Source organism: Drosophila ananassae, chromosome 2L, assembly GCF_017639315.1.
Source record: "Drosophila ananassae strain 14024-0371.13 chromosome 2L, ASM1763931v2, whole genome shotgun sequence".
NCBI lineage: Eukaryota > Metazoa > Arthropoda > Insecta > Diptera > Drosophilidae > Drosophila > Drosophila ananassae.
In genome coordinates, this window is record NC_057927.1 from 30,152,572 (window position 1) to 30,180,544 (window position 27,973).

At 41.8% G+C, this 27,973-nt stretch overlaps 1 protein-coding gene across 1 annotated transcript in view; it reads left to right on the forward strand.

The window, feature by feature from the left end:
- LOC26514089 (dnaJ homolog subfamily C member 16) overlaps positions 1-27,973 on the forward strand; it is a 311,958-nt gene that overhangs the window by 44,156 nt on the left and 239,829 nt on the right. Inside the window, exons 2-4 of the mRNA XM_032449797.2 lie at positions 9,101-9,294; positions 9,384-9,784; positions 9,843-9,989. Coding sequence (XP_032305688.1) covers positions 9,146-9,294; positions 9,384-9,784; positions 9,843-9,989 — 697 coding nt within the window. The 5' untranslated portion in view covers positions 9,101-9,145. The remainder of the gene's footprint in view (positions 1-9,100; positions 9,295-9,383; positions 9,785-9,842; positions 9,990-27,973) is intronic.

Below are 27,973 nucleotides of genomic sequence, written 5' to 3' on the forward strand. Positions count from 1 at the left end.
CCTAGATGTTTGAAGTATACTCCTTCTTCTACTCTATTGTTTAGATTCTCAGAATCTAAGTGCGTTCTCTGGGCCTGGTGGAATGTCCCGTGTTAAAGAGGTTCCATTGATGGGTTTCTCTCAGCCTGATTGCCGCTACTGATGAGTGCCATGGCACTGTGAAATGCTGCGTCTACATTTTTGTCATGCGAGACGGTTCTGGCCCTAAGTGAACATAATTCCTCTTCTCTGGCGAGGCGGCTCTTCGCACGCCTTGACTTATATACATATACTAATATATAAAAACTGACCGCTCCTCTGCCGGCGTCACCGGCGGCGCAGCTCCTAGCGGTAGTAACAATTGTATGAGAATTCAAGGCATTCAAAAATCAGAGCTCAAACAGAAGACTGGCATATCTACCTTATTTTGTCTTTTAACTTAAACTTTTAATGTGATAATTTCACCATCTTATTAAAATCAAAACTGGTTATACAACACTTTCTTCTATGTTTAGGTTCTAGTTTAGCTTTCTGTCCATGGCTTCAGCGATGGATGTGGAAGTTTTCCTATCTTAAGAGATCTATTTAAGATATTTAGGACCCAGTTTGTGGCAATGTCCTTTGCGTGTTAGATTTGGCAGTATGATTTCATCGTGTGAGTGACCTGCAACGCAAATAGAGATTCCTCCCTTGTACTGGTCCAAGTGTCATCTAACTTTTTAAGATAGCCTAGAATTGTGGCTGATTATAACATTTTTAGGATAAGATTTTCAAAGGCTTTATAGCTTTGGTTGTATTTTCAATTTCCGCGCAGAAACTGCATAAGAAGCGTTTCGATTTTCGGATGGCTTTTTTGTAAGTGGCCAGGGAGGCTTGTAGTCGGTCCAAAGGTTTGCCCCGTTTCTAGCTTTTCCTGGCAGGAAGGTTGCTAACTCTGTTTATTACCATAGGGGCTTATTTTGGGCTGGTTCTTATGCATGATCTGCTAGAGCATTATTGCTGACTTGAGCGAATTCTTGTACCAGGGTGTTAAGCCTTTCCACGGTTTGAGGATAGTCTGGAGGCTGTGGAGCGATGGTGTTCGAGAGGATATGGGAGTATTTGGTCCAGCTAGTCTTTATAATGTTTTGCTGTCTTAATAATGTTTTAGAAAAATAAGAAAAATAGATATCTCTATATGGCTCGAGATGCAATAAGGGAAAGGATCCCAATTTTATTATTGCAAATCGTAGAGAATCCATTGAGATCTCAATACTAGTGTGAGATCAATGGATTCTCTGATGATTACCACCTGTTTCTGTCCATGGCGAACGCGCTTGGTAGTCTGAAGTTGGACAAGAGAGTCCTGTGAAAATTGTCTTTCCGAGTTTTTTGCCAATAGGGAAGCGAGCTTCTATGAGAGGGGCATTATGAAGTTGGCATCTTGTTGGGAACGCGTCATCGAACAAAACGGCGCATATTTGACCTGAATCGCATTATTGCAACCAATTTTATGAACAATTGAAAATTCAATAAAAATACCGCAAGACTTTTTTGACAACCTTATATTATTTTTAACGTGGAATTATTTAGTAAAATTTTAATTTTTTGTAAAATCCTTGTGAAATTACTTACTTTTCCAACAGTAGGCTTAATCACTTCATGGATTTGAAGCTGATTTTGTTAAATGTTTTTGCATCCAAATTCCGAGTGCAGGTTAGGTTAGACTTGGACTCACCTAGTATTTGGTCCCTTTTGATTCTCCATACTGGATCTAAAAGCCCTTTTCCATAGGAGGACTCATGGTCTAACAACTTCTCCACCCAAAGGCTTGAGTAAAGTTTTAATTCTGCTTGCATCTATCTGAAATCTCCAAGATGTCGGTTAAGATCCTATCACCTAGGTGTAATACATAGTCTAAGAGACTTTAGGGCTGGGCAGGGGCATAGAATGTTCGACAGTTTCTTTTTCGTGCCTACAGCTTTGGCACGACTACTGCCAAATGAATTCTGGTTGTGTGAATTCATTCGCCTAGGATGTGTTCCCTCTAGCCATTACCACTAGCCGGTAAGCTCCAGTTTCCCCCTGGAGCGGTATTTATGTTCCTTAGGTCTCACATGAGGCTTATGTCATACTGATTGGCCGTCTCGTGAAGAGATGATCTACAGCCTGAGACTGTTTCCACGTTGCTCTGGCTCTAGGCTTTGATGCCTAGATGTTTGAAGTATACTCCTTCTTCTACTCTATTGTTTAGATTCTCAGAATCTAAGTGCGTTCTCTGGGCCTGGTGGAATGTCCCGTGTTAAAGAGGTTCCATTGATGGGTTTCTCTCAGCCTGATTGCCGCTACTGATGAGTGCCATGGCACTGTGAAATGCTGCGTCTACATTTTTGTCATGCGAGACGGTTCTGGCCCTAAGTGAACATAATTCCTCTTCTCTGGCGAGGCGGCTCTTCGCACGCCTTGACTTATATACATATACTAATATATAAAAACTGACCGCTCCTCTGCCGGCGTCACCGGCGGCGCAGCTCCTAGCGGTAGTAACAATTGTATGAGAATTCAAGGCATTCAAAAATCAGAGCTCAAACAGAAGACTGGCATATCTACCTTATTTTGTCTTTTAACTTAAACTTTTAATGTGATAATTTCACCATCTTATTAAAATCAAAACTGGTTATACAACACTTTCTTCTATGTTTAGGTTCTAGTTTAGCTTTCTGTCCATGGCTTCAGCGATGGATGTGGAAGTTTTCCTATCTTAAGAGATCTATTTAAGATATTTAGGACCCAGTTTGTGGCAATGTCCTTTGCGTGTTAGATTTGGCAGTATGATTTCATCGTGTGAGTGACCTGCAACGCAAATAGAGATTCCTCCCTTGTACTGGTCCAAGTGTCATCTAACTTTTTAAGATAGCCTAGAATTGTGGCTGATTATAACATTTTTAGGATAAGATTTTCAAAGGCTTTATAGCTTTGGTTGTATTTTCAATTTCCGCGCAGAAACTGCATAAGAAGCGTTTCGATTTTCGGATGGCTTTTTTGTAAGTGGCCAGGGAGGCTTGTAGTCGGTCCAAAGGTTTGCCCCGTTTCTAGCTTTTCCTGGCAGGAAGGTTGCTAACTCTGTTTATTACCATAGGGGCTTATTTTGGGCTGGTTTTTATGCATGATCTGCTAGAGCATTATTGCTGACTTGAGCGAATTCTTGTACCAGGGTGTTAAGCCTTTCCACGGTTTGAGGATAGTCTGGAGGCTGTGGAGCGATGGTGTTCGAGAGGATATGGGAGTATTTGGTCCAGCTAGTCTTTATAATGTTTTGCTGTCTTAATAATGTTTTAGAAAAATAAGAAAAATAGATATCTCTATATGGCTCGAGATGCAATAAGGGAAAGGATCCCAATTTTATTATTGCAAATCGTAGAGAATCCATTGAGATCTCAATACTAGTGTGAGATCAATGGATTCTCTACCAGGCTGCCTCTCGGAACATATCGAGTGACACCTTAGTCTGGCCTGGGTTGTGATGGTGCTTTAGGAAGGGAGGTAGGAACTATAGTGTAGGGAAGGGGATGTGCTACTTGTTAGAGGCGGCAAAACAAGTGCATCCTCGGGACGGCTTACGGCAAGAATACCCTAGCCCGAACAGAGTTCTACTATGGGGTCCTTCGCTTTATCCACAGCTAACCTTACTGGAAGGTCATTCGTTTTCCGCAACTTGCGTTCAAATGCTCTTCTGACCCAATTCGGTGTGCAAGGTTTGAAGTAAAATAAATGAATAGTGATAAACCACATACTCAATGAATGTATAGCTTTTAACCCAGCTCGTATACCCTTCCCGAATGGTAATCTCCACTCTTCCCTTTCAAACCCCACAAACACTAACATCCTCAACATCCTAAACTTTCTTAAGAAAACAAAAATATTAAACCTCATCTAATAGTAAACAATTAATAATTAAATGTCCAACAACACAATATTAGTAGTCATTAAGATCAAGTAAACATATACAGACTATTTAGCCCCCATACTTGAATATTATATTAGGTATTATTGTAATTATTTAGTAATTGTGCTAAAAACTTGAATATTATTAACCTTGAATATTAATTAAACAATAATAGTAATAATAAAAATAAATTTAGAGCCAGCCGAAAGCCTCAGTAGCTATGGCTGCAACACCCCCCCTGTAGCTTTAGTTTGTAACTTTAAGCATACAGATTGTAAATAAATAAATAATTGAATAGTGAAGTGGTGAAATTCAAAGTAATTTTTTCCCTTATATTAATCTTTTAATTTTGCATTGTATTGCACTGCGTTACACTTTTTCCCCATTTCATTTGGGTATAGATTATTTAGCCAGGCATCCTGGTAAATCCTCCCTGCCTGCTGATAATTAATATTTTACAAAGGCCATGGCACTCACAGACCTTGTGAAAAAATATGAACCACCTGAAAGTACGTGCTATAAGGTCAATATTAAAGGAAGTACGTGCTGGGTACTTGTTTTGGGTCTGCTGGCTCAGATCGCTTGGTATTGGGTTTCTACTAAGCTTGCTGGTTTGGCTCGCTCCGATCAGTCGGTCATTCTTACCGCTGATATTGCTGATTTTTGTTTCAGGCCCAATTCCTGTGATTTCTGGCTCTTATATTGAGCGTCCGGCCTAAGAAAATTACCACACACGTTCCAATTAAAATTCTGTGGGAACATCCATCGTTGGATTCACGTTGTTGCCGTGGTGGTCGTGGCAAAGACATTTGGGGAAGTGGAAGCCCAAACAAACGCCGCGGTTGACAGCAAAGATACAAGTGGCCATTACCTCAAGGAGATCCATTAAATACTGGGACATGCTGGTTCTCATTCCGGCGATAAGGGCGCCCTTGAGTATGCTCCTTAACAGGATAGGCGCACGCTCATCACCGGCGTGGTAAGCTCCCAAATTTTGTGTACCTCCTCGGTGTGGGCCCAGGAAATGATAGTGCGGTCTTACGCGCGAGGTATAGTGCTACCGCCTCTTTCCGTTACGCACGTCATGTGCAATCAGGACGGTATTGGATGACGTGGAGCTCATGATTGGGGGACTGATGCCCATACAAGTGATAGTACGCCAGGGGACTGAGCTGGTCACCATGGTGCAGGACGACACCGCGATGGTGTCTGCCAATAAGACGGCGGTAAGAGCCAAAAGCCTGGCAAACTGGCAGTGACAATGGCAGCAGTCAAAAAAGGAACGCTAGGCGTATTGGCTCATTCCGGATGTTGGATTGTGGACCAGAATGGTTCGGATGGAGTTTATAATACCAATAATATCACTTAGCCATTAACACATATGCCGGCCGTTTCACCTGGAAAGTCTCAATGTGAACATATTGAACCATCATCTCAATGTATCCACTATAATTAACTTGATTTTTTTAATTAAAAGCAGTACGCATCATTTGAACCAAAAGTCCACGCGACTACGTATGGGTAATTTCATTGCAATATTAACATGTACATAAAAAAAAAGATCTGGGTTGTTGTTTTAGAAATGCCCCATCACAATGCGACATTGCTTAATGCAATCACTGCTCGTGAAATTTTTCCTTCATATATTTCATTAAAAGAACTGATACAAACTATGTAAACAAACATACGATTTAAAACACTAAAGGCTAAAGAATGTTTTAATTTGACAGAATATTTAGCATTATTGACTCTTGAAACTGAAAATTGATCGAATTTTAAAAAAACGAAGAACCGTTACACCGATTATGCGCTAACTTATCTTGGACCATCTACTAAATAATTTAAACTAATAAGAATTAGTTTGTGAAATTACAAAAGATTTCTAAATATACGCGCCAGAGGCTTGCGGACAATGAAAATAAATTATCTGTATACTAAGGATGATTATAAGGTACAATCTCCATATATACATATTTTTTAAATAGCTCTGACTTTTAAAAACTTAATAACTAAATATATTTAAAGTATATTTTTATATATACATTAGTATATACATTTACGTTGACCCATGTGTATAGACAGTATAGACTTTTCAAGATTCGTCAAATTTGAATGTTATACGAATTATTATTATTATATTATTATTAATAATAATTATGTTATTATTATTCACCTCCTAAAATGTCAGATCAGCATATAACATTCAATCAGTCAATTAAATTTTTTTAGTTAATCACTTTCAGAACATAGTTTATTATTAGTGATCTTCACGGGGTAAAACCCGTTTATTCGTTACGCCCCGATGACATAACTGACTGGGTGCCAAAATACTATGCCCGGGCTTTGTGAAAACCAATACATAAACTTTTCAACTTATCTTTGTAAAATTTGATTTAATCCCCCCCGTGAAAGGAATCTTTTATCACTGTGGACGGAAGTCCACGAGGTGACGACCTGCATGCCTAGGCGTGCGCGAGGAAACTCTATATATAGCCGAAGAATTAAATATTTTCTGTAGGCAACCGATCTAAATGAATGATATACCAATCGAAAGGTATTGTTTCAATTAGATAGTTTTTGTCGAAACATATTCCAAAAGTTATTTGGTTTGGGAGAAATTAGGGTGAAAGTAAAAAAATTTTTAATCACCAAAGTGGGGCTGGTGGACACATTTTAGTCCCCAAATATATTATATATTCCCCCCAAATATAAATTATATATTCGCATTCTAGAGCTAAATACGCGTCGATTGGTACCTCAATCGACCCGATCCGACATTTCATTCAGAAGTTATTCGAAAAATTCGATTTTTTCTTCTTCTTCAAAATGAAGCCAGTTTGCGTCGGTTTGTCTGTTTGCACTATTTTTTTTCTTAAAAATCCTGAAAAAAATTGGAAAATGTTTGTTACTATCATATGAGCAACTATTGTTCTACAACTATTTGAAATACCTTAAGCTTACGTCAAAAAATTAAAAAAACTTTGTTAATGAAAAAATTCATAACTTTATAATTAAGAAAGATATTAAAAAGAGCTTTACACCGTTGAAATGGTTTTTTAAATATCAATTTCACTTTCTTTGAGACCAAACGTCTATATACACAAAAAATAGTACACAAAAAATACACTGAAAATAAACTTTTTTTTTTAAGAAAAAAAATTATAATTAACTTTGGCTTAACTTTGTTGTTTTTGAAGCTAGAATGATGGGACTGTCTACGGTTTCCGTTTTGGGCAATCTAATCGTATGTTCATAAGAATCGGCCAACTATATCCTATACCTGCCATATAACTGAACGATCGGAAATGGCACAACCTTTCTATTTTTAAAGATGCTTGGGGCTGTTTCCAATATTTTTATTAGAAATTTTGTTGATAAGAAATTAATATAAATATATATATGCATATAAAAAATATTCTTGTTCGGCACGTGCAGGAAAACAAAAAAAAAAATCAGTCACGTGCCGAACAAGAATATTTTTTATATGCAATTTTGTATACCTATATAGCATATTTTCGTCACTAAAATTGATATCAGATATTTTGGGTTTCGCATGCAGGTTCGTCACCGGTACTTTACTTCGTCAAAAGGTTTTTTTATATGATAATTTCTTTGCATAAAAATCGTTCCACTAGTTTTATTAGAGTTGACATCCTTTGTAATAGATTGCTTCCATAAAACCATTTATCGTGAATTTTCAGCTACTTAAATGAAAGAACGCAATGAGTTCAACGAGTATATCTGAAGTCCCTCCAGGAAGTCCCTAATTTCTTAGAAATGACTTGCCACCTGCTTAAACGAACTCGCTGGTACTTATATATGCAGACGATGCTGTGTTTCAGTATCTTATTAAAAAGCAAACTTATGTCTTTCTATATATGTACAATTACAGTTGATAAGTTTTGTTCTAAATTGTGAACCTGTAAAAAACAGAAAACTAAACTGGATTATATAATATCGGCCGCCGAAGAAGTTAGCTTTTATTAACTATTTTGTTCATACAATTCTGGGCAATATGTATGACATATAAAACAAAAAAGAAATGTCTTGACACCTTGGACCTGAATCTTGACATCCTTAGTAATGGCTATAATGGTCCTAAATCATATTTTTAATATTAATACTAGAATTAAGCACAAAAAACTATCCTAAAAAAACAATTGTGTTACACTTTTAACACCCGGAAGACATACAATACAAAGGTATACAGTATTCGTGTTAAGGTAGTTTTTAGTTTAGTTCAGAAAATTATTATACCCTTGCAGAGGGTATTATAATTTTGGTCAAAAGTGTGCAACGCAGTGAAGGAGATGTAGGAGAAGGAGAAAGCTTACTTCGGATGAAGCCGATGTTGATATACCCTTGCAGTTAGGTAGCAGCTTATATTATTATGTATATATCGAATAGTATATATTTGGTCGACCCTGTGAGAATTTAACCATCAAATCAATTTTCTAACAAAAATGTTGGCAACAGCCCCAAGCATCTTTAAAAATAGCAACGTTGTGCCATTTCCGATCGTTCAGTTATATGTTAGCTATAGGATAAAGAAATCTGTATCAAGTCCCATATTTCTAACTTAAAAAACACCAACGTTATGCTAATTCCGTTCCTTCTCTGACAGCTATAGGATATAGTCGGTCGATCCTTATGAAATTGGGGCCAAATATAAAATGTGTGGAAAGTCTCAACTCCCTAACTTAAAAAACACCAAAGTTATGGAATTTCCAATCAATCAGTTATATGGCAGCTATAGGATATAGTCGACCGATCCCGGCAGTTCCGACTTATATACTGCCTGAAAACAAAAAAAGGATGCAACATTCCAATTCGATAGCTTTAAAACTGAGAGAATAATTTTCTTAGAAAAAGACAGACAGACGGACATGCTCATATCGACTCAGGAGGTTTTCCTAATCAAGTATAATCCAATATAATATATACTTTATAAGGTCGGAGATGACTCCTTCACTGCGTTGCACAAAATTATAAAACCCTCCGCAAGGGTATAAAAATTAGTACCGGGTATAATATAGTCGGCAAACTCGCATATAGCCGTCCTAGTCCCGTTCTTGTTATAATTTAAAAAATTGGAATACATGTTTTATTAATGGGAACAAATTTTGAATTCAAATAGAAAATTTGAATAACCTTATACTAAATATTAAAATATATTTTTATTTCATTTTATTTTAGGAAACTGCACATTATATGATTGTTTATGCAGTTTTAAAATAACTTATGGGAATGCATTTTAATTTTATATTTATCAATGTGCTTGTATGGGCAACTATGTGCTCTTCACACGATCCATACAATGCACTTGGACTTAAAAACATTGCCACTTTAGAGGAAATACGGCTTGCTTACCGACAGCTGGCAAGAGAATGGTAGGTCAATATTATTAAAAATAATTATTATAAAAAGAATAACCAAAAATTATGCATTTTCGGTAATTAAAAACTTTTATACATTTCAGGCATCCAGATAAAAGTCAAGCTCCTGACGCAGCGGAAAAATTTTTTAAGATAAAGTCAGCATATGAACTTCTAAGCGATACAGAACGTCGACGAATTTATGACCTTTATGGGGTTACAGATAAAGATTCTCAATACTTACAAAAAAAATATGATTATAGTGAATATAACCGATATTCAACCGATCAATATGATGAAATTTCTTTGGGAAACCAATTTCCAATTGGTCATGATATTGGGCTATTCCATAAACTATCAGTAACTGCAAACTATTTTGAGAAGACTATTCTGCCCAATTCTGCAAAAAAGGTTTATATAATTTTGTTTTATAATGATTGGTGCTTCCGATGTATTAAAATAATTGAGCCATTTAAAAAGCTTATAGATATTTTGGAACCTCTAGGTATGATACTTGTGATTGTTTATTTTAAAAGAGTACTAATTTTTCGTGAAATGTATAGGTATAAATTTTGCAACAATTAATGCTGTTCATGAACCATCAACATTCCGTAAAACTGGAGCAGATGAAGTTCCAAAGTTAATTGTCATTATAAAAAAAAATTTTTTCATTTTTCGCGACAATGACTTAACACTAACAAAAGTTGTAGGTAAGCTGATATTATTTTTGTAAGACCAGTACTCGATAGACAAAAACTGTTTTCAGCTATAAGTGAGTGTATATTTTGGAAAACGTAATTTTTTTCTGAATCTGGTTGCTACCTTTTACTGTGATAAACATTTTGCTGTTCCTCAAGGAAAGATTTTATATTGTAATCTTTAAACCTTTTTTCAGGGTCAGTGAAGGCCTTGTAAGAAACTTGTTTGATGTTTGAACTATAGAACATTTTTTGTTCTACAATTCTAAAAACAATTGTTTATTTAATCAAAAACAAGATAGAAAAGCTAAATTCGGGCGGGCCGAAGTTTTTATCCCCTTTCAGTTAAGTTTAGTTTTTATCCCCTTTCAGTTTTTATCCCCTTTCAGATTATATTATTATGTAAATTAATATATTCGCCGGTTCCAGCGTAGTGGGTACGGCTTCCAAGGATGCAGAGAACCGGGATCCCGGTTGTACTCCTATCACGCGTGCGGTGGCGAAGGCCAGCGGCAGTCTGCGTGCAACCGTTTGAGGAGATTCGACGGAGTCTCGGCCAGTTGTGGTTGGAAGCTTTCCACTCGCGACTTATCCCCCGTGGATCAAAAGGCGAAGGATGAGTATAGGCTGATGATTCTTTATTCAATGTGTCTCGATCGACCGCATATTACGTTTGCACTTGAAATGTATGTGTGCACTTGGCACTTCGCTGAGTGACCAAGGCAATGCCCTATGTACATTATGTACATTAGTGTTGAAACTTCGGCTAACAAAGTGTTGCCGCTTAATATTTATTTCTTTTGCGCGGTTCCCACTGCATACGTATAGCCCACCTCCCGTCCAACCGACCGAGGGACGCTGCCGCGTGACGTACGGTTGAAATCGCGGGAATAGATCCGAGATAGTTATGCAAAAAGTAGGAGAAAGATATCACGAGGAAGAGTGTTGCACAGATAAGGCGGTTAATATAAGCGATTTAAGATTGTTAGTAGAGCAAGGTGACAAGATGTGGTAGAGACCATTGTAGTCCGAACATAATACCCTGAACGGATCGTGTTGGGCATATGTCGAACTACAATGGCTGAGGAGTATAGGACGAAAGTTTCTAGTCCTTCAACTAGGAACGTTAAAATTTAAGCGTGTTAGGCTGTCAATATTTCCATAAATAAGATTGTATAGAAACATGACACCCAGCATCGTTCTACGGTTTCTTAATGATGGTAAGTTGATTAGTAAAAGTCTACTACGATAAGAGGGGAGGTAAAGATTTGCATCCCAATTAAGTCCCCTAAGCGCAAAAGTAAGGAAGTTTTGATGTGATCTTGGTGTACTCCATATTAAGGACTCCAGACACACGATCCATGCTCAAGAATCGGACGGACCAGTGATGTATATAACGTTTTAGTTATGTACGGGTCATTAAATTCTTTTGACCATCTTTTCATAAAACCAAGCACACCCATAGCTTGATTAACCATGGTAGATATATGGTCGGTAAATTTAAGTTTCAAATCTAATAGGACACATAGATCGTTAACCTGAGTTAATCGTTCTAAGGCGTTTCCATAGAGAAAGTACATAGCCTGGTGAGGACTAGATCGGTAAAAAGACATAAGTATACATTTCGATCCATTAAGCTTTAGGTTATTTGCTAAACACCAATTTTGAAGTTTATCCAAATCGGATTGAAGTCTAGACTGGGCGCTAGTGAATTTATACTGAAGGCATAGCTTAACGTCATCAGCGTACATAAGTACAAGTGAATTAGTTAAGGCAAGGGGCAAGTCGTTAATAAACAGTGTAAAAAATAGGGGTCCAAGATGGCTTCCTTGGGGCACCCCAGATGTGGCGCGGACTATACGTGAGGTAACATCTTTAAAGAAAACACGTTGGGTTCTCCCAGATAAGTAGCTCGAAATCCAGATAAGAAGATCAGTTGGGAATCCCAAAAGACTGAGTTTACTTATAAGAAGCGAATGGTTAACAGAGTCAAATGCTTTACTGAAGTCAATGTAATCGTCTGTTTGCAAGCCATTCCGGAAGCCATCCGTGATAAAAGATGTTAGCTCCAATAAGTTGGTAGTGGTGGAGCCACTCTTATGTTATGTTAGAAGAGCGCATATTTTTTTTGTTTGGTTTTATTTAAACCCTTGCAGAGGGTATTTTAATTTTGGTCAAAAGTGAGCAACGCAGTGGAGGAGACATTTCCGAACCTGTAACGTATATATTCTTGATCAGGATCACCTCCTGAGTCGATATAAGCATGTCCGTGTTTCTGTCGGTTTCCACGAAAACTAGTTTCTAGTTGCACACATCCTTCTTTTGTTTGCAGGCTGTATATAAGTCGGAAAGGGATCGGTCGACTATATCCAATAGCAGCCATATAACTGGTTGATCGGAAATGCCATAACTTTCGTGTTTTTAAGTTAGAGGGTTGGGACTCACATGGTATATTTGTCCAATATATATTGTGTACAAAATTTTATAAGGATCGACCGACTATAGCCTATAGCTGTTTTTCAGTTACCGAGCGTTTTCGGGAGCGTTATTTAATGTCCCAAATCTAGGCCTTAATAAAACACAAGGACCTTTAGATTTCTATGTATCGGAATTAACACAATTTGGTGTTTTTATACCCTTGCAGAGGGTATTATAGTTTTTGTCAAAAGCAGAAATCTCCGAACCTTCAAAGTCTATAAGTCATTAAATTGAGGGGTAGTAGTAGTATTATGGTGTATTTGTTCATCCCTCGCTGATGGCGATGTCGTCACAGGTGCGGGAGGTGAGTGTTGACCCTAGCGGTTGCCGAGGGGGTTCTTCCTTCTGATTAGAAAGTTATGATGGGAGTTACTATTTCCGTTGTTATTGCCCTTAAGGCCCGGTAACCAATTTAGTAAATGAATTGAGTTTAACGGCTGTGCCGGAGTATTGAATAAAAGCATTTATTGATCGAAGCTCAGATACAAACTGAAACTTAAAGCTAACAAAATGTATTTCATATTTCATTTCGCCGGTTATATACATGGGCATCCGGCCAGTCGCTGTGTCAGCAGTTTGGCCAGGGCGAGCTCTTAAATAATCGGACATTGCCATTGCGCAGTTCATTTCAGTTAACTACTCCCCCTTCAAGAATGAGGCCGCCCTCGGCCGACCCTATTTGGGCAATCATCTTCTTTAGCTGGGCCGCGGTTCTTCGGGCCTGAGTGACTCGCCGATAGGTCAAGCCGATGAAAATCAAAGCGCAGCATATTCCATCTGATATAATTGATGGTAGTTGATCTTCTTCCCGAACTCCTTAATGTGTTCCAGATTACGTTAAACCGTCAACCGGTGAAGGTAAGGAAGACTGAGAACGTTACGTTCCATAGTAACGTTCAGGGAAGGCGAGCTGGCCATTCCTGGAACCCTCTTTTAGGCTGTGTCATGATTGACCAATCGGGTTTCATTGACGATGGCACCTTCTGGGCGATAATTTATAATTACAACCTCTTAATCAACGTAAGTACTGGGATGTAAATCACTTTGCTGAATCTCGTAATGCGCCGTGCCTCCAGCGTGGAGCTCTTGAGCGCATGATGTTTTTCGAGCCGGCCAGCCGGCAAAATGTAGCCCCTGATGTCGAGGAGTAGTTTTCTACCGTGTGGATGTCGCCGTCGCATTCAGCAATCACGTAATCACGTTATACATCACCATACTTCCAGCCTGAGTATGGTGTCGTGATGTGACACTGGGAAAACGGTGATCTTGTTGCAGGCCGACTTAATTTTTGAAAACTTAATTATAAAGTGTAAGATGTTATCGGATTGTAAGATCTTAACGGACGATACAGACAAAACATCCCTAATCGAGGTCTCGGTGGGCTCTTCCATCCACACACCTTCCAGGTCTGCATGATCTAAGATGCTAGGGCTAACGACATTAACTTTGGCAAGAGCCACTGCCAGTATTAAACCCTGCAGCTCCATTGTTATCATCCTATTTCGAGTTAAAAGCATCTCGAATAAGTGTCCTGTATCAATTTGGGACTTTTTAGCTGACCTCAGAAGTTGGTTGATGGTAGCGGAGATTTTATTAATTTTAATTTGTACTTTATTGTTAATAATGACCTGCCTATTGTTTGCATTTGTTAACTGGAATTCTCTAAATTTAATTTTTTCAAAGTTTTCCTCGTCCGGCGTTGTTTCCACTACTTTTAACGCGGTCCCTAGGAAGTCTAAGCTTCTTGCTACCCTATGATGGATGCTTAACGAGTCGATCATGTCGCGTAGATGGGCGACAGCAACAAGCAAGAGTTTCTGCATGTGAGACTGAGGTAACATGTCGGTCATCCCATTAATTTCTTTTATGACGCGCCTATATTCCTAGAGATTCGCTGAGTGTTTTACAAACGCGAATTCCTCCCATACCAGAATTCGGCCATCAACGATAGGAATGTATTTGGCTTTACAATAGTGCGTGACACGTGCCGATGTTGCGGCCAAAAGGAAAATCAGGGATATTGTTGTAAACCTGTAATTTGGATGTGCTGTAAATTTTGTTGAAATTGAGTAGCCCACCCCCAAAGCGTGATTAAAATAATTAATAATAAAAAATGAAAAATTATCAGGCGAGCGATAATGTAGTCACGCTCATCCTACCTGGACCACCCTCCCCTTAATGAGGACTATGGTCCCCATGTCCGCTTCAACGGTTTTTTCTTCACATAACGTGAAAGTTTGTTGTTCAGTAGGACTTTTTCGCCAATCTCGAACACTCTATTTTGTCGGGAAGCGTTTTGCCTGTTTCGGAGCTTGTCTTGGGCGAGTTTTATCTTATCCTGTATTTCATATTGTGGCTTATTTGATTGAGGCTGAACCACGACGGCCAGTCTCTTGTCGATGACCGAGTGGATAGATTTGGTATATCTGGTCGTAGCCAGTAGGATCAGATCTATGGTATCGCTAATGCCTTTGTCGATTTAAAGGCATCTAGCAAGTTCTACCAGAGTGCTGTGGAATCGTTCCACTTGTCCGTTTGAGACACTGTGGAGGGGCGGTGCATTTGAAATGCTAACGCTGAAGTGGTTTTCCAGCATAGCTACGATGGTGTGCGAGTTTAACGATGGTTCGTTGTTGCAATATATGACCTTTGCCTCAGTGAAAATGTTCATCAGCTGTTGTAGCACTGGTTTGAGGTCCTCTATGCCTCTAGAGGGAACCGGTTGGACGACGGCAAATTTCGAGAATTTGTCGATGCACGTAAGGAAATACTTTCGCCAAGTTCCTGTTTCTTTGGATGTTTGTCGTATTTAGCCTTGGTGCAAGTCCTGCAAGAATCGACTATTTCGTTCGCCATTTTGGCCATTTTTGGGACGTAGTACTCGGAGAGTACCTGCTGTGCCAAAATTTGGTGGCAGGAATTTGCCGAACCAATTTGTCCTGTATCATTGCTAGCGTGTGCAAATCGCAATGAATGGCGTTTACGGCTTTAGGAACTATTATGTCCGCGAGCTCTTTCAGCAATGACTCCTCGCAAGTGATATCCTTAACATCCTGAGGATATCATCCTCAGAGACCAGGATGTTAAGGAGCTTTTCAAAAGCTAGCCGTTGCGGCTCAGTAAACTGTATGCTTCTGGATCTGTATCTGTATCGGCTGACATTTCCATGTTCCCCTTTTAAGATACTCGAAATGGGCTTAGCTATTGATGCAAAATCTTTAATAAAGCACCTTAAATAGCTAGCCAAGCCCATGAATGACCTTACTTAAAACACGTTGTTAGGCTCCGGGAATTCCTTGATGGCTCTGACTTTTTCCGGGTCTGTCGTAGTCCCATCGCTGGTGACTATAAACCCCAAAAAGTTAACGCTTTAACGCTTGAAGAAGACCGATTTTTTCACTGACACTCTCATGTTGGCGTAGTGCAGGCTCTTTAGAACCCAGTCTACGTGCCGTATGTGGCAGTTTTCGTCTTCTGAAAAAACGATAACATCTTCGACATAGACATAGCAAAATTTGCCAATCTGCTCTCGCAGTATGTCGTCGATGGATCTTTGGAAGCATTTCAAGAAGCTTTTGGAGCATTCCTCAACCCGAATGGCAGTCGGCGAAACTCGTATTTTCCCCCGTTTACGGAAATGGAAGTTGTCTCACCGTCACGTTATGCCAGTATAATTTGGTGGTAGCCAGACTTCAAATCTAGCGTTGTGAAGTATTTGGCCTTGCCTGAATTCCCTAGTATCAAAGTATTGTCCTCTCGTTTAACTTTCGAAAGTCTAATACCAGCCGCTTTTAACAGTTGCCAGATTCGTCGGTGCCCTTTTTGTCTACTACCCATATTAGGTTATTGTAGGGGGATCTCGATTTCTGGATTCAGCCGTTTTTTAGTAGGTCTTGAATTTCGCCATTGACGAAATCGGCTGGCCCCATCGGGTACTGACATAAATGGGCTTCTCATCAACTGCCCTGATGGTGGCCACCACTGACGTGTTGTAAGGAAACGCCTCATTTGGGTTCGCGAAGGCATTTTTCCTGTCGCATAGCATTTTTTAAAATGCTTTTCTGACTGAAGGTGGAGCGCTGGAGCAGTCCACTTCAGTAAAATGTTGGCGCATGCTTGGAATTCTAGCTTTTCTCGGAATTCTAGGAAGCTAGGCAAAGCTGTGCCCTTGCCTTTTTTAACAAGTCAAGACCGATGATGGCATCAAAGGAGGACAAATCTGGTAAGATGAAGAGCGTAGCTTTCCAGTTGAATAAGGATAAGATGCATTTTTTCGTGATCGTGGTAACGCCATGGATAGAATGTACTGAAAATGGTGAATCTACTGGGCGGACAACTTTCAACCCTTCGTATGAACGGATGAAATTTTTTGACGCGTCCGTGCCTATTAAAAGCTTAATTTCTACCCCCGCTACTCTTCGTCTGATGATGGGTAGCAGAGACTTTCCCCTAAAAAATTAATGGCGTTCGAATCATAATCTTTAATGCCGTCGTCAATTTCTTGAGCCGCGCTTGAAGCTGCGGCGGTATATTTCACTCCGGTTTCGCCTGCGCCCTGCGCGACGTGTTTAATCTGCTTTTTGTGTAGGCTGTGTGTAGTATGAATTTTTGTCAGTGCTTGTCTGAGCATTTGTCCGCCTCGAAATTTAGCACAGTGCCAAACGAGGATAGCATAACCAAGACTGCGCAGCTAATACCAAGAATTCTTGTGTAACAAAAGAGACATGTAAAAGCTGAATTAAATTCACACAATTATGTGAATTATTTTGGATTTGAAATTAAATTTTGAACTAGCGATTCTTTTGTCTAGGTTAAGAATTTTTTTAATCCGCAACTTTTGTGTTGTTGTATAAAGATGTTTATTTATTTATTCACACAAAAAAAAAAGAAATGCAAACAACTATTGGGAAGTAAATATCCCAAAAATAGTTTAAAAAAAATTATATCAAAATAAAATGTGGTGATGCTAAACCGTCAGCCAATTAATGGAAATGAATTAATGTAAAAAAGTTAATGGGGCTGCAGTTTTTTAGCTGTCAGTGTAAGGAACAAAATTTCACTACTTTCGCCTTTTTTTTTATTGAAAAATATCTAATGCAGACGTAAAGGGTTTATAGATAAAAGTAAAAACTGACTTTTACGTTGGGCGCCAGTTAATTAAATTGAGGTGTAGTAGTAGTATTATGGTGTATTTGTTTATCCCTTGCTTACGGCGATGTCGTCACAGGTGCGGGAGGTGAGTATTGACCCTGGCGGTTGCCGAGGGGGTTCTTCCTTCTGATCCGGAAGTTATGATGGGAGTTACGAATTCCGTTGTTACTGCCCTTAAGGGCCGCTGACCAATTTAGTAAATGAATTGAGTTTAACGGCTGTGCCGGAGTATTGAATAAAAGCCTTCTTTATTGAACGAAGCTCAGATACAAACTGAAACTTGAAGCTAACAAAATGTATTTCATAGCGGCCACGCAAATATGCAGTGTTCACCGGCTATGTATGGGCATCCGGTCAGACGCTGTGACAGCAGTTTGGCCAGGGCGAGCTCTTAAATAATCGAACATTTCCGTTGCGCGGTTAGTTTCAGTTAACTTACATATTATTAATCAGGATCACCTCCTGAATCAATATAAGCATGTCCGTCTGTCAGTTTCTACGAAAACTATTAGCTCAGTTTTAAAGCTGCCTACTTATATCCAATATATATATTCAATGAATGATCGGAATTGCCATAACTTTTGTAATTCATAAGTTAAACAAATGGTTCTTCCTAACTTATCCTGAAATTAGCTTTCATTTTTTGTTTATTTTTTATAGTTTTGAACATCCTACTTGCACTTTCCGTTTGTCTTCCTGCTGCGTGTGCTTTAAAATGATGCCATACTCTGAGTTTCTCGGAAACCGAGGAGTTCCTGAGTTAAAGCTCCTACTCGTGAACGGGATTATTTGGATTGAACTAATTATCGCCATCACCTTTGGCACCATGTACTGAGCTACAATCCTTGCTTTCCTCACCATTTCCGTCATTTTGAGAACCTGTTAATTAATACCGTACTTCCGGATGTCCCTCTGCATTCCGGACCTGCCGGCGGCGCGTAAAATTTGATACATTTCTTCTCTTAGTTGTACCGCGGAAACGGTGGGTGATAGAACCTATGTTTGTTCTGGACTTTGGTTCAGGGGAGCCTAAAGGTTATGGAGCAGGTAAAATTATACGTGAAGGAAAAAAAAAGTTGCAAATTGTCGGCCTGTGTAATTTGTAAATATTGTTAGGCGTGAAAATACACTGGTGAATCTACTAAATTTTGGTGTGCTGGAGGCAAAGAAAAATTGATTCTATTGGTCCCACCACCGGTTTTATTAGGATTTACAAGGAATCGAGGGAGAAGACCCTCACGTCACATCATTAAAACGTAGACACGAAGGAAAGCTAGATGATATGGAAGACTTTCAGTGCAACCGCACCGAAGGACGGAAATTATCCACACACATCAGACAACACATGAAGGACCTATGGAAAGAAATCGTCACGGGATACCATGATCTCATCGATCTGGAGCCAACCTTAAAACATGAGGGACATACCGATGACAGATTTCAGGTTGTACGAGCAGAGTATTTTTCCTTTCTGAACGAAGAAACACCTAACCTAACCTAACCTAACCTAACCTAACCTAGGCGTGAAAATACACTGGTGAATCTATCCACGGGATACCATGATCTCATCGATCTGGAGCCAACCTTAAAACATGAGGGACATACCGATGACAGATTTCAGGTTGTACGAGCAGAGTATTTTTCCTTTCTGAACGAAGAAACACCTAACCTAACCTAACCTAACCTAACCTAGGCGTGAAAATACACTGGTGAATCTACTAAATTTTGGTGTGCTGGAGGCAAAGAAAAATTGATTCTATTGGTCCCACCACCGGTTTTATTAGGATTTACAAGGAAGACCCTCACGTCACATCATTAAAACGTAGACACGAAGGAAAGCTAGATGATATGGAAGACTTTCAGTGCAACCGCACCGAAGGACGGAAATTATCCACACACATCAGACAACACATGAAGGACCTATGGAAAGAAATCGTCACGGGATACCATGATCTCATCGATCTGGAGCCAACCTTAAAACATGAGGGACATACCGATGACAGATTTCAGGTTGTACGAGCAGAGTATTTTTCCTTTCTGAACGAAGAAACACCATCAACGCCAGTGCCAACACAAAAACCCGCGATGGCCTCTCCATTTGTAATACCACCAGTCGACATGCCAAAATTTGACGGAGATTATTTGAAGTGGCCACGATTTTGCGACATCTTTACGGAACTGTTACACAATCAAGATTACAGCGATGCAGTAAAATTCCGGTACCTGGAGAACCACGTAATTGGGGAAACCAAGAATTTAATCTCCACAACATTTGGAGGACACGCCAGTTATCAAGATACCTGGCAGCGATTAAAGGCACGATATCAGAATGAAAGAATCCTCATCAAATCAACTCTTGCAACCTTGTTTGTACATGCAAAAACAAATGGATCAGCAGATCAGCTACGTAGCTTACATGATGCAGTGCTTAGAACAATCACGGCCCTTCACGCCCTGAATATATCAACAGTAGGTTGGGATCCGATTCTGATACACATTCTTGAAGAAAAATTAGATTCCCATACCCTGTCGTGTATAGAACTCGCCATCACAAACCCAACCTGCCAACTATCATTAAAACAAATGCTTGACCATCTAGAGCGGCAAGCAACTAGCCTAGTTACGCTACAAAAGACAGTGGTCTATAATGGGTTTCGCTCATCAACTCAAGCACCGGTTGAAAAATGTAGCATATGCACCCATGGCAGTCATCGACTTCAAACCTGCCAAAGGTTTTTGGACATGACTCCAAGTGAAAGAACACAAAAAATAAAAAGGTTGAATGCCTGCACAAATTGTTTATCACTACACCATACAGTCAATGCATGCAAATCCAGGTTCTCATGTCAGGTGTGCAAAAAGAATCATCACACAATGCTGAATAGTGCCTCTACACGAACAAGCGCATCTACAACCAGCCAACATACAACACCTTATGTACTACTAGCAACTGCCGAAGTGGAAGTCCAAGGTCCTACCGAAGCACGACACAAATGCCGGGCGGTATTTGATTCCGGATCACAAGTGAATTTGATTTCTCAGGAACTAGCTGATAAACTCGGAGTACAACTAGCACCATCCGACATTACTATAAGAGGCATAGGAGGCACGAAACAAACAAGCTACCGAACAGTACTAAATATGTTCTCGTTAATCACAAATTTCAAAACACAAGTTGTGGCTTATGTACTACCGGAAATCATGTCGAATCAACCATCAGAGCCAATTATGCGCCCAAAAAACATTCCACCAGAACTACGGTTGGCAGATCCCAATTTTAATCAGCCACAAGGGATCGATTTGCTGCTTGGGGCCGAATGTCTCCCACGACTTATCGAACCATTACAGATAAACTTAGGACAAGGACAACCATTACTTCAACGGACCCCATTAGGATGGATTATATACGGACCAGCAGCAGCCAGTTCGGTGATACACACAAATCCACCGGTAAGCAGTGCCCTATCCACCATGGAGGAACCAAGAATCGATAGTCTGCTCGAACAGTTTTGGAAGTTAGACACTCTCGACGAACACAAAAAGAGCCTTACCACGGACGAGAAGTTACGCGAACAACATTTCATAGAAAATATAAAATGGGGGGCAGACAAAAGATTAAGTGTACGCCTACCATTTAGGGAAGATCCACAAACATTGGGAAAGTCCCTCCCAATGGCATATCGGCGATTTTATGCATTGGAAAAAAGACTTCAACGGGATCCTGATCTCCAGAAACAATATGTACAATTTATGGATCAATACGAAGAATTAGGGCATATGACTAGACTAACAACCAAACAACTAACATCAAACCATTATGTCATTCCACATCATTGTGTATTAAAACCTGACAGTAGTACTACCAAACTTCGAGTTGTATTTGACGCCTCAGCAACGACAACAAGTGGAAAAAGCTTAAATCATCTATTACGAATTGGACCAACAGTTCAAAGTGAATTACTATCCATTCTCTTACGGTTCCGATCGTATCAATATGTTTTTACCTCAGATGTAGAGAAAATGTACCGACAGATTATGATACACCCAGAGGACCGCAAGTTCCAAATTATATTATGGAGACGCAGCGCTATGGAACCATTAAAATATTATCAACTGAACACTGTTACTTATGGCACAGCTACTGCTCCATATTTGGCCACCCGATGCTTGCAATATTTGGCAGATACAGCACCTGAGCATCTGACTCAGGGTGCGGCAGCACTGCGACAGGGTTGTTATGTAGATGATTGTCTTACCGGAGGGCACACCATCGAGGAAGCAACAAGAAAAAGGGATCTACTAATAACCTTGTTGGGAGGAGCAAAATTCAAATTAAGAAAATGGTGCGCATACCACCCAGCGTTACTAGCAGACATTCCAGCAGAAGTCCAAGAAATGAATTTTGATTTCAGCAATTTTACTGAACAAACCGTCAAAACGCTCGGAATTATTTGGGATCCATTCGGAGATTGGCTTCAAGGACGGGCAGCGACAGAAGACACAGGAGTCATCACGAAGAGGATTGTGTTGAGCTATTAATGGTTTTTAATAGCGGCCAAACGAATTAAATTCCACAGTTCAATTTTCAAGGCAATTTCAATATTTTTATTTCTCGAGGGTTCAACTCTAACCCAACTTGCAGCTGTTCCAATCAATACAATAATACAAGTACCCAAGCTTAGCAATACGAACTTAGCAATACGAACGCACACAAATGCACGATTTGCTGGTGTGCAGCAGCTCTCCAAAAAAGCTCCCCAAAGCGCATGCGCTACAAATACCAGCAAAGCGCATGCGAACGGGGAGATGTAAACAAAAACCAGAACTGCCGATAACCCGCCGCTGCTACTCAGATTTATAACATATGTGACTTATTTAGCAGCTTCGCCCTTGTCTGCTTGGCTCAACATCCTCCCCCCGTTGAAGGCTGAATCTTCAACCGAATCCTTGACAGGCAGCAGACACAGCCGTGACACCGCACGCTTAGTCACTCCCACCGCTGTTTTGAGAACGGCCACACGGTGCACTCCGTCACGCCCAGGAACCAGCTCCAGTATCCTGGCCAGAGGCCACTTCATTGGGGGTAGATTTTCATCCTTCACCAGGACTATGTCTCCAACAGCAATTACAGGGCCAGGGGTGCGCCATTTGGAACGCTGCTGCAACAGCGTAAGGTACTCCTCCTTCCAACGAGCCCAGAAAACCTGCTGCAGGAAGGAGACTCTCTGCCACCCATCCAGCCGATTAAAGTTTAGCGCAGTAAGGTCCGGCTCGATGAATGTTGAAGGCGGTCCGCCATTTAAAAAATGAGCCGGCGTCAGGACATCTAGATCCGCAGGATTCTCTGAAATCGACACAAGGGGCCGAGAATTAATAATTGAGGCGATGCGGCACAACAAAGTCCTTAATTCTTCAAAGCCAAGAACTGCGGGACCAACTGCACGATAAAGATGGTGCTTAGCCGTTTTCACTGCTGCTTCCCATAGACCACCAAAATGAGGAGAGCGTGGAGGAATAAATCGCCACTCGATAGACTCAGACAGGCAAAAATCGTGCAGGGAAGCCTGGTGCTCCTGGCTGAGGAATCTTTGCTTCAACTCCATAAGCTCATTCTTGGCACCCACAAAGTTGGTGGCATTATCCGACCATATCTGTCTGGGTTTACGTCGCGTACAAATAAACCGTTGGAGGGCGCTCAGAAACGAAGCGGTGGAAAGGTCCTTAACTAACTCCAAATGGATTGCCTTCGTACTGAAGCAGATGAATACGCTTACATAACATTTAATAGGGCCCTTATTCCGAGTCTCTGCCTTGTAGAAAAACGGTCCGCAAAAATCCACACCAGTGACATCAAAACATTGGAATCCTGCAACTCTCTCGGTCGGAAGATCGGCCATAACATGCTCCAGTAGACGAGGCTTTGCGCGAAAACAACGTACGCATTTGTTCACAACCCTTGAAACGGTCTTCCTCCCCCCAATGGGCCAGTATTGAGAACGGATTTTCGCCACTAGTGCCCGAGGACCAGAATGCAGGTTCTTCTCGTGAAAGTGAGTCACTATGGCCGAAGTGACGGGATGGCCTCTGGGAAGGATGATCGGATGACGTCCGTCAAAATCCAACGCAGAGTTCCGCAATCGCCCGTCAACACGAAGCAAACCATCATTATCCACAAAGGGAGCAAGCAAGGCCAGAGGGTTTGAGGGCGGAACCAATCTGCGTGACTTTAGTAAGCTTATCTCTTCCTTAAACTCGGCAAGCTGGACGGCGCGCAACAGTAGATGGGTTCCTCCTTTGAGATCCTGAACAGAAATCCCTTCGTGACGGATGCGGCGGCAAAACTTGAAGACGTAGGCGAACACTCTCTGTAGGGAGGGAAACGAGTTGGCAAACTTTGACAATGCGGCGATATCCCTGGGTGGAGCCGTAGCCAATAAAGTCCTGGCGCGAAGTTCGATGGCTGCCTTTTCGGCCACAACAGCAATGGGCCAATCATCCTTGGAACCATGAAGAAATGGAGGGCCTTGGGACCAAAGCTGGGAGTTTAATAGCTCAGTGGGAAAAGAACCTCTGGACAGTAGATCGGCTGGGTTGACGGCAGTAGGAACATAAAGCCATTTCATTGCCTTGGTGAGCTCCTGAATGGAAGAAACGCGATTAGAAACAAACACGTTAAATCGAGCAGGTTCATCTTGAATCCAGGATAGGGCAACCAAGGAGTCACACCAACAATAATAATCTCCTTTATATGTCCCAAGATCAGCAACTTCAGCCATTAGTCTTGCTAGCAACTCAGCTCCACATAACTCTAGCTTCGGTATTGTCTGAGTTTTAATGGGTGCCACTCGACTCTTTGAGCATAACAGCCGACAATCAGAACCTGACAATACATACACGCACGCTCCATACGCATCTAAACTAGCGTCGCAAAATCCGTGGACCTCCAGCCTTTCTTGACAGGGAATGACTAACCGAGGAAACTTAATTCGCTGAATTTGGTCAAAACTGGAACAGAACTGTAACCACTCGGAGAGAAGGGATTGAGGAAGGCTTTCATCCCATGACAAATTTTCTCGGCACAGCTTCTGCAACAGGATCTTTGCCCTGGTGACTACAGGACCTACCAAGCCCATTGGGTCATAAAACCGAGCGACGGAAGATAGTATAGATCTCCTGGTGGGTTTGGCGGTGGGCTGAAGAGCTTCAAAGGAAAAAAGCAGCAGGTCAGCTGAAGGATCCCATGCTAATCCAAGAGTCTTTGTGAACGGACTGCCATCGTCAAATTTCAAGTAAGACTCTCTATCACTTTCGGGCACGCCTTCCAAAACCTCTGGGATGTTGGAGCACCATTTCCTTAATTGAAACTGACCCTTGTTCAACAGGCTCGATGTCTGAGCTATTATCTCAAGCGCTTCAGTCTTCGTTGGGGCACCAGATATAAGGTCGTCCACATAAAAATCCTGGAGGACAACACGAGAGCCAACGGGAAAACCGGCACCTTCATCCTTAGCCAGCTGGTGCATTGAGCGAATAGATAAAAAAGACGCTGGCTTTGTGCCATACGTCACGGTGTCGAGCTTAAAAACCTTCACGTCATCGTGGATAGAATCTCTCCAGAGGATGCACTGCAGCAAACTATCATCCGGAAAGACCCTTACGCAGCGGTACATCTTGCAAATGTCCCCAGTCAAAGCTACAAGGTGGGACCGAAACCGAAGCAATGTATGAAAAAGCTTAGGCTGAATCACGGGGCCGGACATCAGGACATCATTGAGGGAATAGCCGGAAGCCGTAGCAGCCGAACCATCGAACACAACTCTCAGCTTAGTGGTGGAACTTTCTTCCTTCAGGACGCAGTGGTGGGGAAGGAAATACTGGCACTTACCTCGCAATTCCTGCGGCACCAGAGACATGTGACCCAGATCCAAGTATTCCTTGATGAAAGACGAATATTGGGTCTTTAAATTCGGATGACGATCCAGCTTGCGCTCAAGTGAATGGAACCGCCGCAAAGCCTGTGCGTAGGATTCCCCTAACAGATCCACACTGTGCTTGATTGGCAGGCGAACGGAATAGGCACCTGATTCAAGGCGGACGTGGTGCATGACGAAGTGGGCCTCGCAATCGAGCTCCTCCTTAGTGGCCTGAACGATAGGCGCAGTGCAGGCATCCACTTCCCAGAATTGGCGGAGAAGATAATCGAGGCGATCGTCAAACGAGGTTGCTGAGTCAGCAGAAATCATCTTACATGATGCGGCCAAGCGAGGGTTTCCCGGGGTGCAACCTCCTCCAGAAACTACCCATCCAAAACGTGTCTTCTGTAACAGAGGCAGACCGTCTCCTAGCTGGATTTGCCCGACTGAGAGCAGATCAAAAAACAGGCTTGCTCCAATCAGCAGATCCACACGCTGAGCTCTGTGGAAGTCCGGGTCAGCTAGCACCACATTGGCGGGAACCTTCCAATTGGACACATCTAAGTTCAGGCCAGGTTGACGCTCTATGATGTGAGACGCCACAATTGCCTCAATGTAAACGGAATACGTGGATAGGCGAGACTTCAGGCAAACGTTAACCGATGCCCGATCCGTAATAAACTCAGCGTCTCCAAGGCCAGTCACTGCTACAGAGCATTTGGACCGATGAAGCTGAAGTTGGCTGGCCAGCCGGGATGTGATGAGATGAACTTGGGAGCCGGAGTCAAGTAGCGCTCGACAAGGAAGAAAGGCTCCTGATCTGCCACGGACGAGAATGTTGGCGGTGGGCAAGAACACTATTTCAGCGCTGCGATCCTGTGCAATAAGAGCATTAGCAGGAGGAGCCTGAGAGGTCGCAACCCCTGCTACATTGGCCGGATTCGATCCAGAAGCAGGAACGGAAGTGGCGCTGGCTAAACGCTCGCAAGGATGCAATAGCGCATGGTGTCGGCGATGGCAAGTTGGGCAGCGGGAGGATGAGCATCCGCGGGCTAAATGATCAGACTTGAGGCACACAAAGCAGAGGGCAAGACGTCGAACCTCATCGTATCGTTCCTCAACTGACAAGGCGAGAAACCTTGGGCAAGAAGGCACAGCGTGTGCCAGGTTGCCGCACAGGGCACACGAAGCAGGCGGAGCATTCAGGAGCATGCAGGATCGGTTGTTAAATGGCCTACGACGGCCCGCTTGATTCGCTGACAAATGCGGAGCTAAGGCCAAATCCACCGTCTCCAGGGTACGGCACCTTTGCTCCAGAAACCGAGCCATAGATTCCCAAGTTGGCAGGCTATCATCAGTGTTTCCTGCCAGCGAGTCTTCCCATTTGGCCTTTGTGGCAGGGTCCAGCTTTTGAAAGATGATCTGGATGAGGAGGCACCCTTGAATTTCAGCCGACGTCCCGGAACTCATAAGGGCCCCCATATGTCCATTAAATCGGTCGGATAATTCTCGAAGAGTAGCAACGGATCCTGGCTCAACCGTCCTCAACTGCAAGATCTCGTTGATGTGAGACTGGAAGATTAAGCGACGGTTGCTGAAACGGTTGCGCAAAAGGTCGAGGGCAACCTCATAGTTCGCGTCGGTAATCTCAAGCGCCCTCACAGTCTCCAGGGCTGAGTCCCGCAGGCAGGAAATGAGCCACCTGAGCTTCTCCATGTTGGTCAAGTGCGGGTGTCTGTCAATTGTTGTCCTAAATAGGGCGCAGAAATCCGGCCACTCAGCATAGCCGCCGCTAAATGTTGGCATTGGCAACGGGGGCAATGAGGGAGCAGGCCTATATGGAGCGTTTGAAATCCCAGCACCATTGGTAGCATCTAACAGCGTAGAGTGAGCAGCAACCCGCATAGAACGCTTGGCCACCTCCACCTGGATGTCAACGTGCACGTCTGTAGCCAGCTGAGAGAATCGCCAATATAAATCGCTCCTGATCTCGCTGTAATTTAGCTCCTCCAATTCCTCCTGCAGCGTGGTGAAACGGTCGCGCAGACGCTTCTCCATAGACTCGAGGGTCAGAATGGTTGAATCTTCAGTTTGCATCGCAGCCTTGACCTTCCGATGCAGTACCTCCATTTCCTGGCATGTTACCTCTGCGCGTCTCCGCAGCATCCTTTCACGGCTTGACGCAGCAGATGCAGTGGCTTCAGCTCCAGATTCCATTGAATTATTCCAATTAAGATGCCAATTAAATTAAAATGCGACAACAAAACCAACAAAGGTGTTTTAGTGGCACTTTTAATGCTGATCGCGTTAATTGAACGGATGATAATCACGTCGGGGTCACCAAAATGTTGAGCTATTAATGGTTTTTAATAGCGGCCAAACGAATTAAATTCCACAGTTCAATTTTCAAGGCAATTTCAATATTTTTATTTCTCGAGGGTTCAACTCTAACCC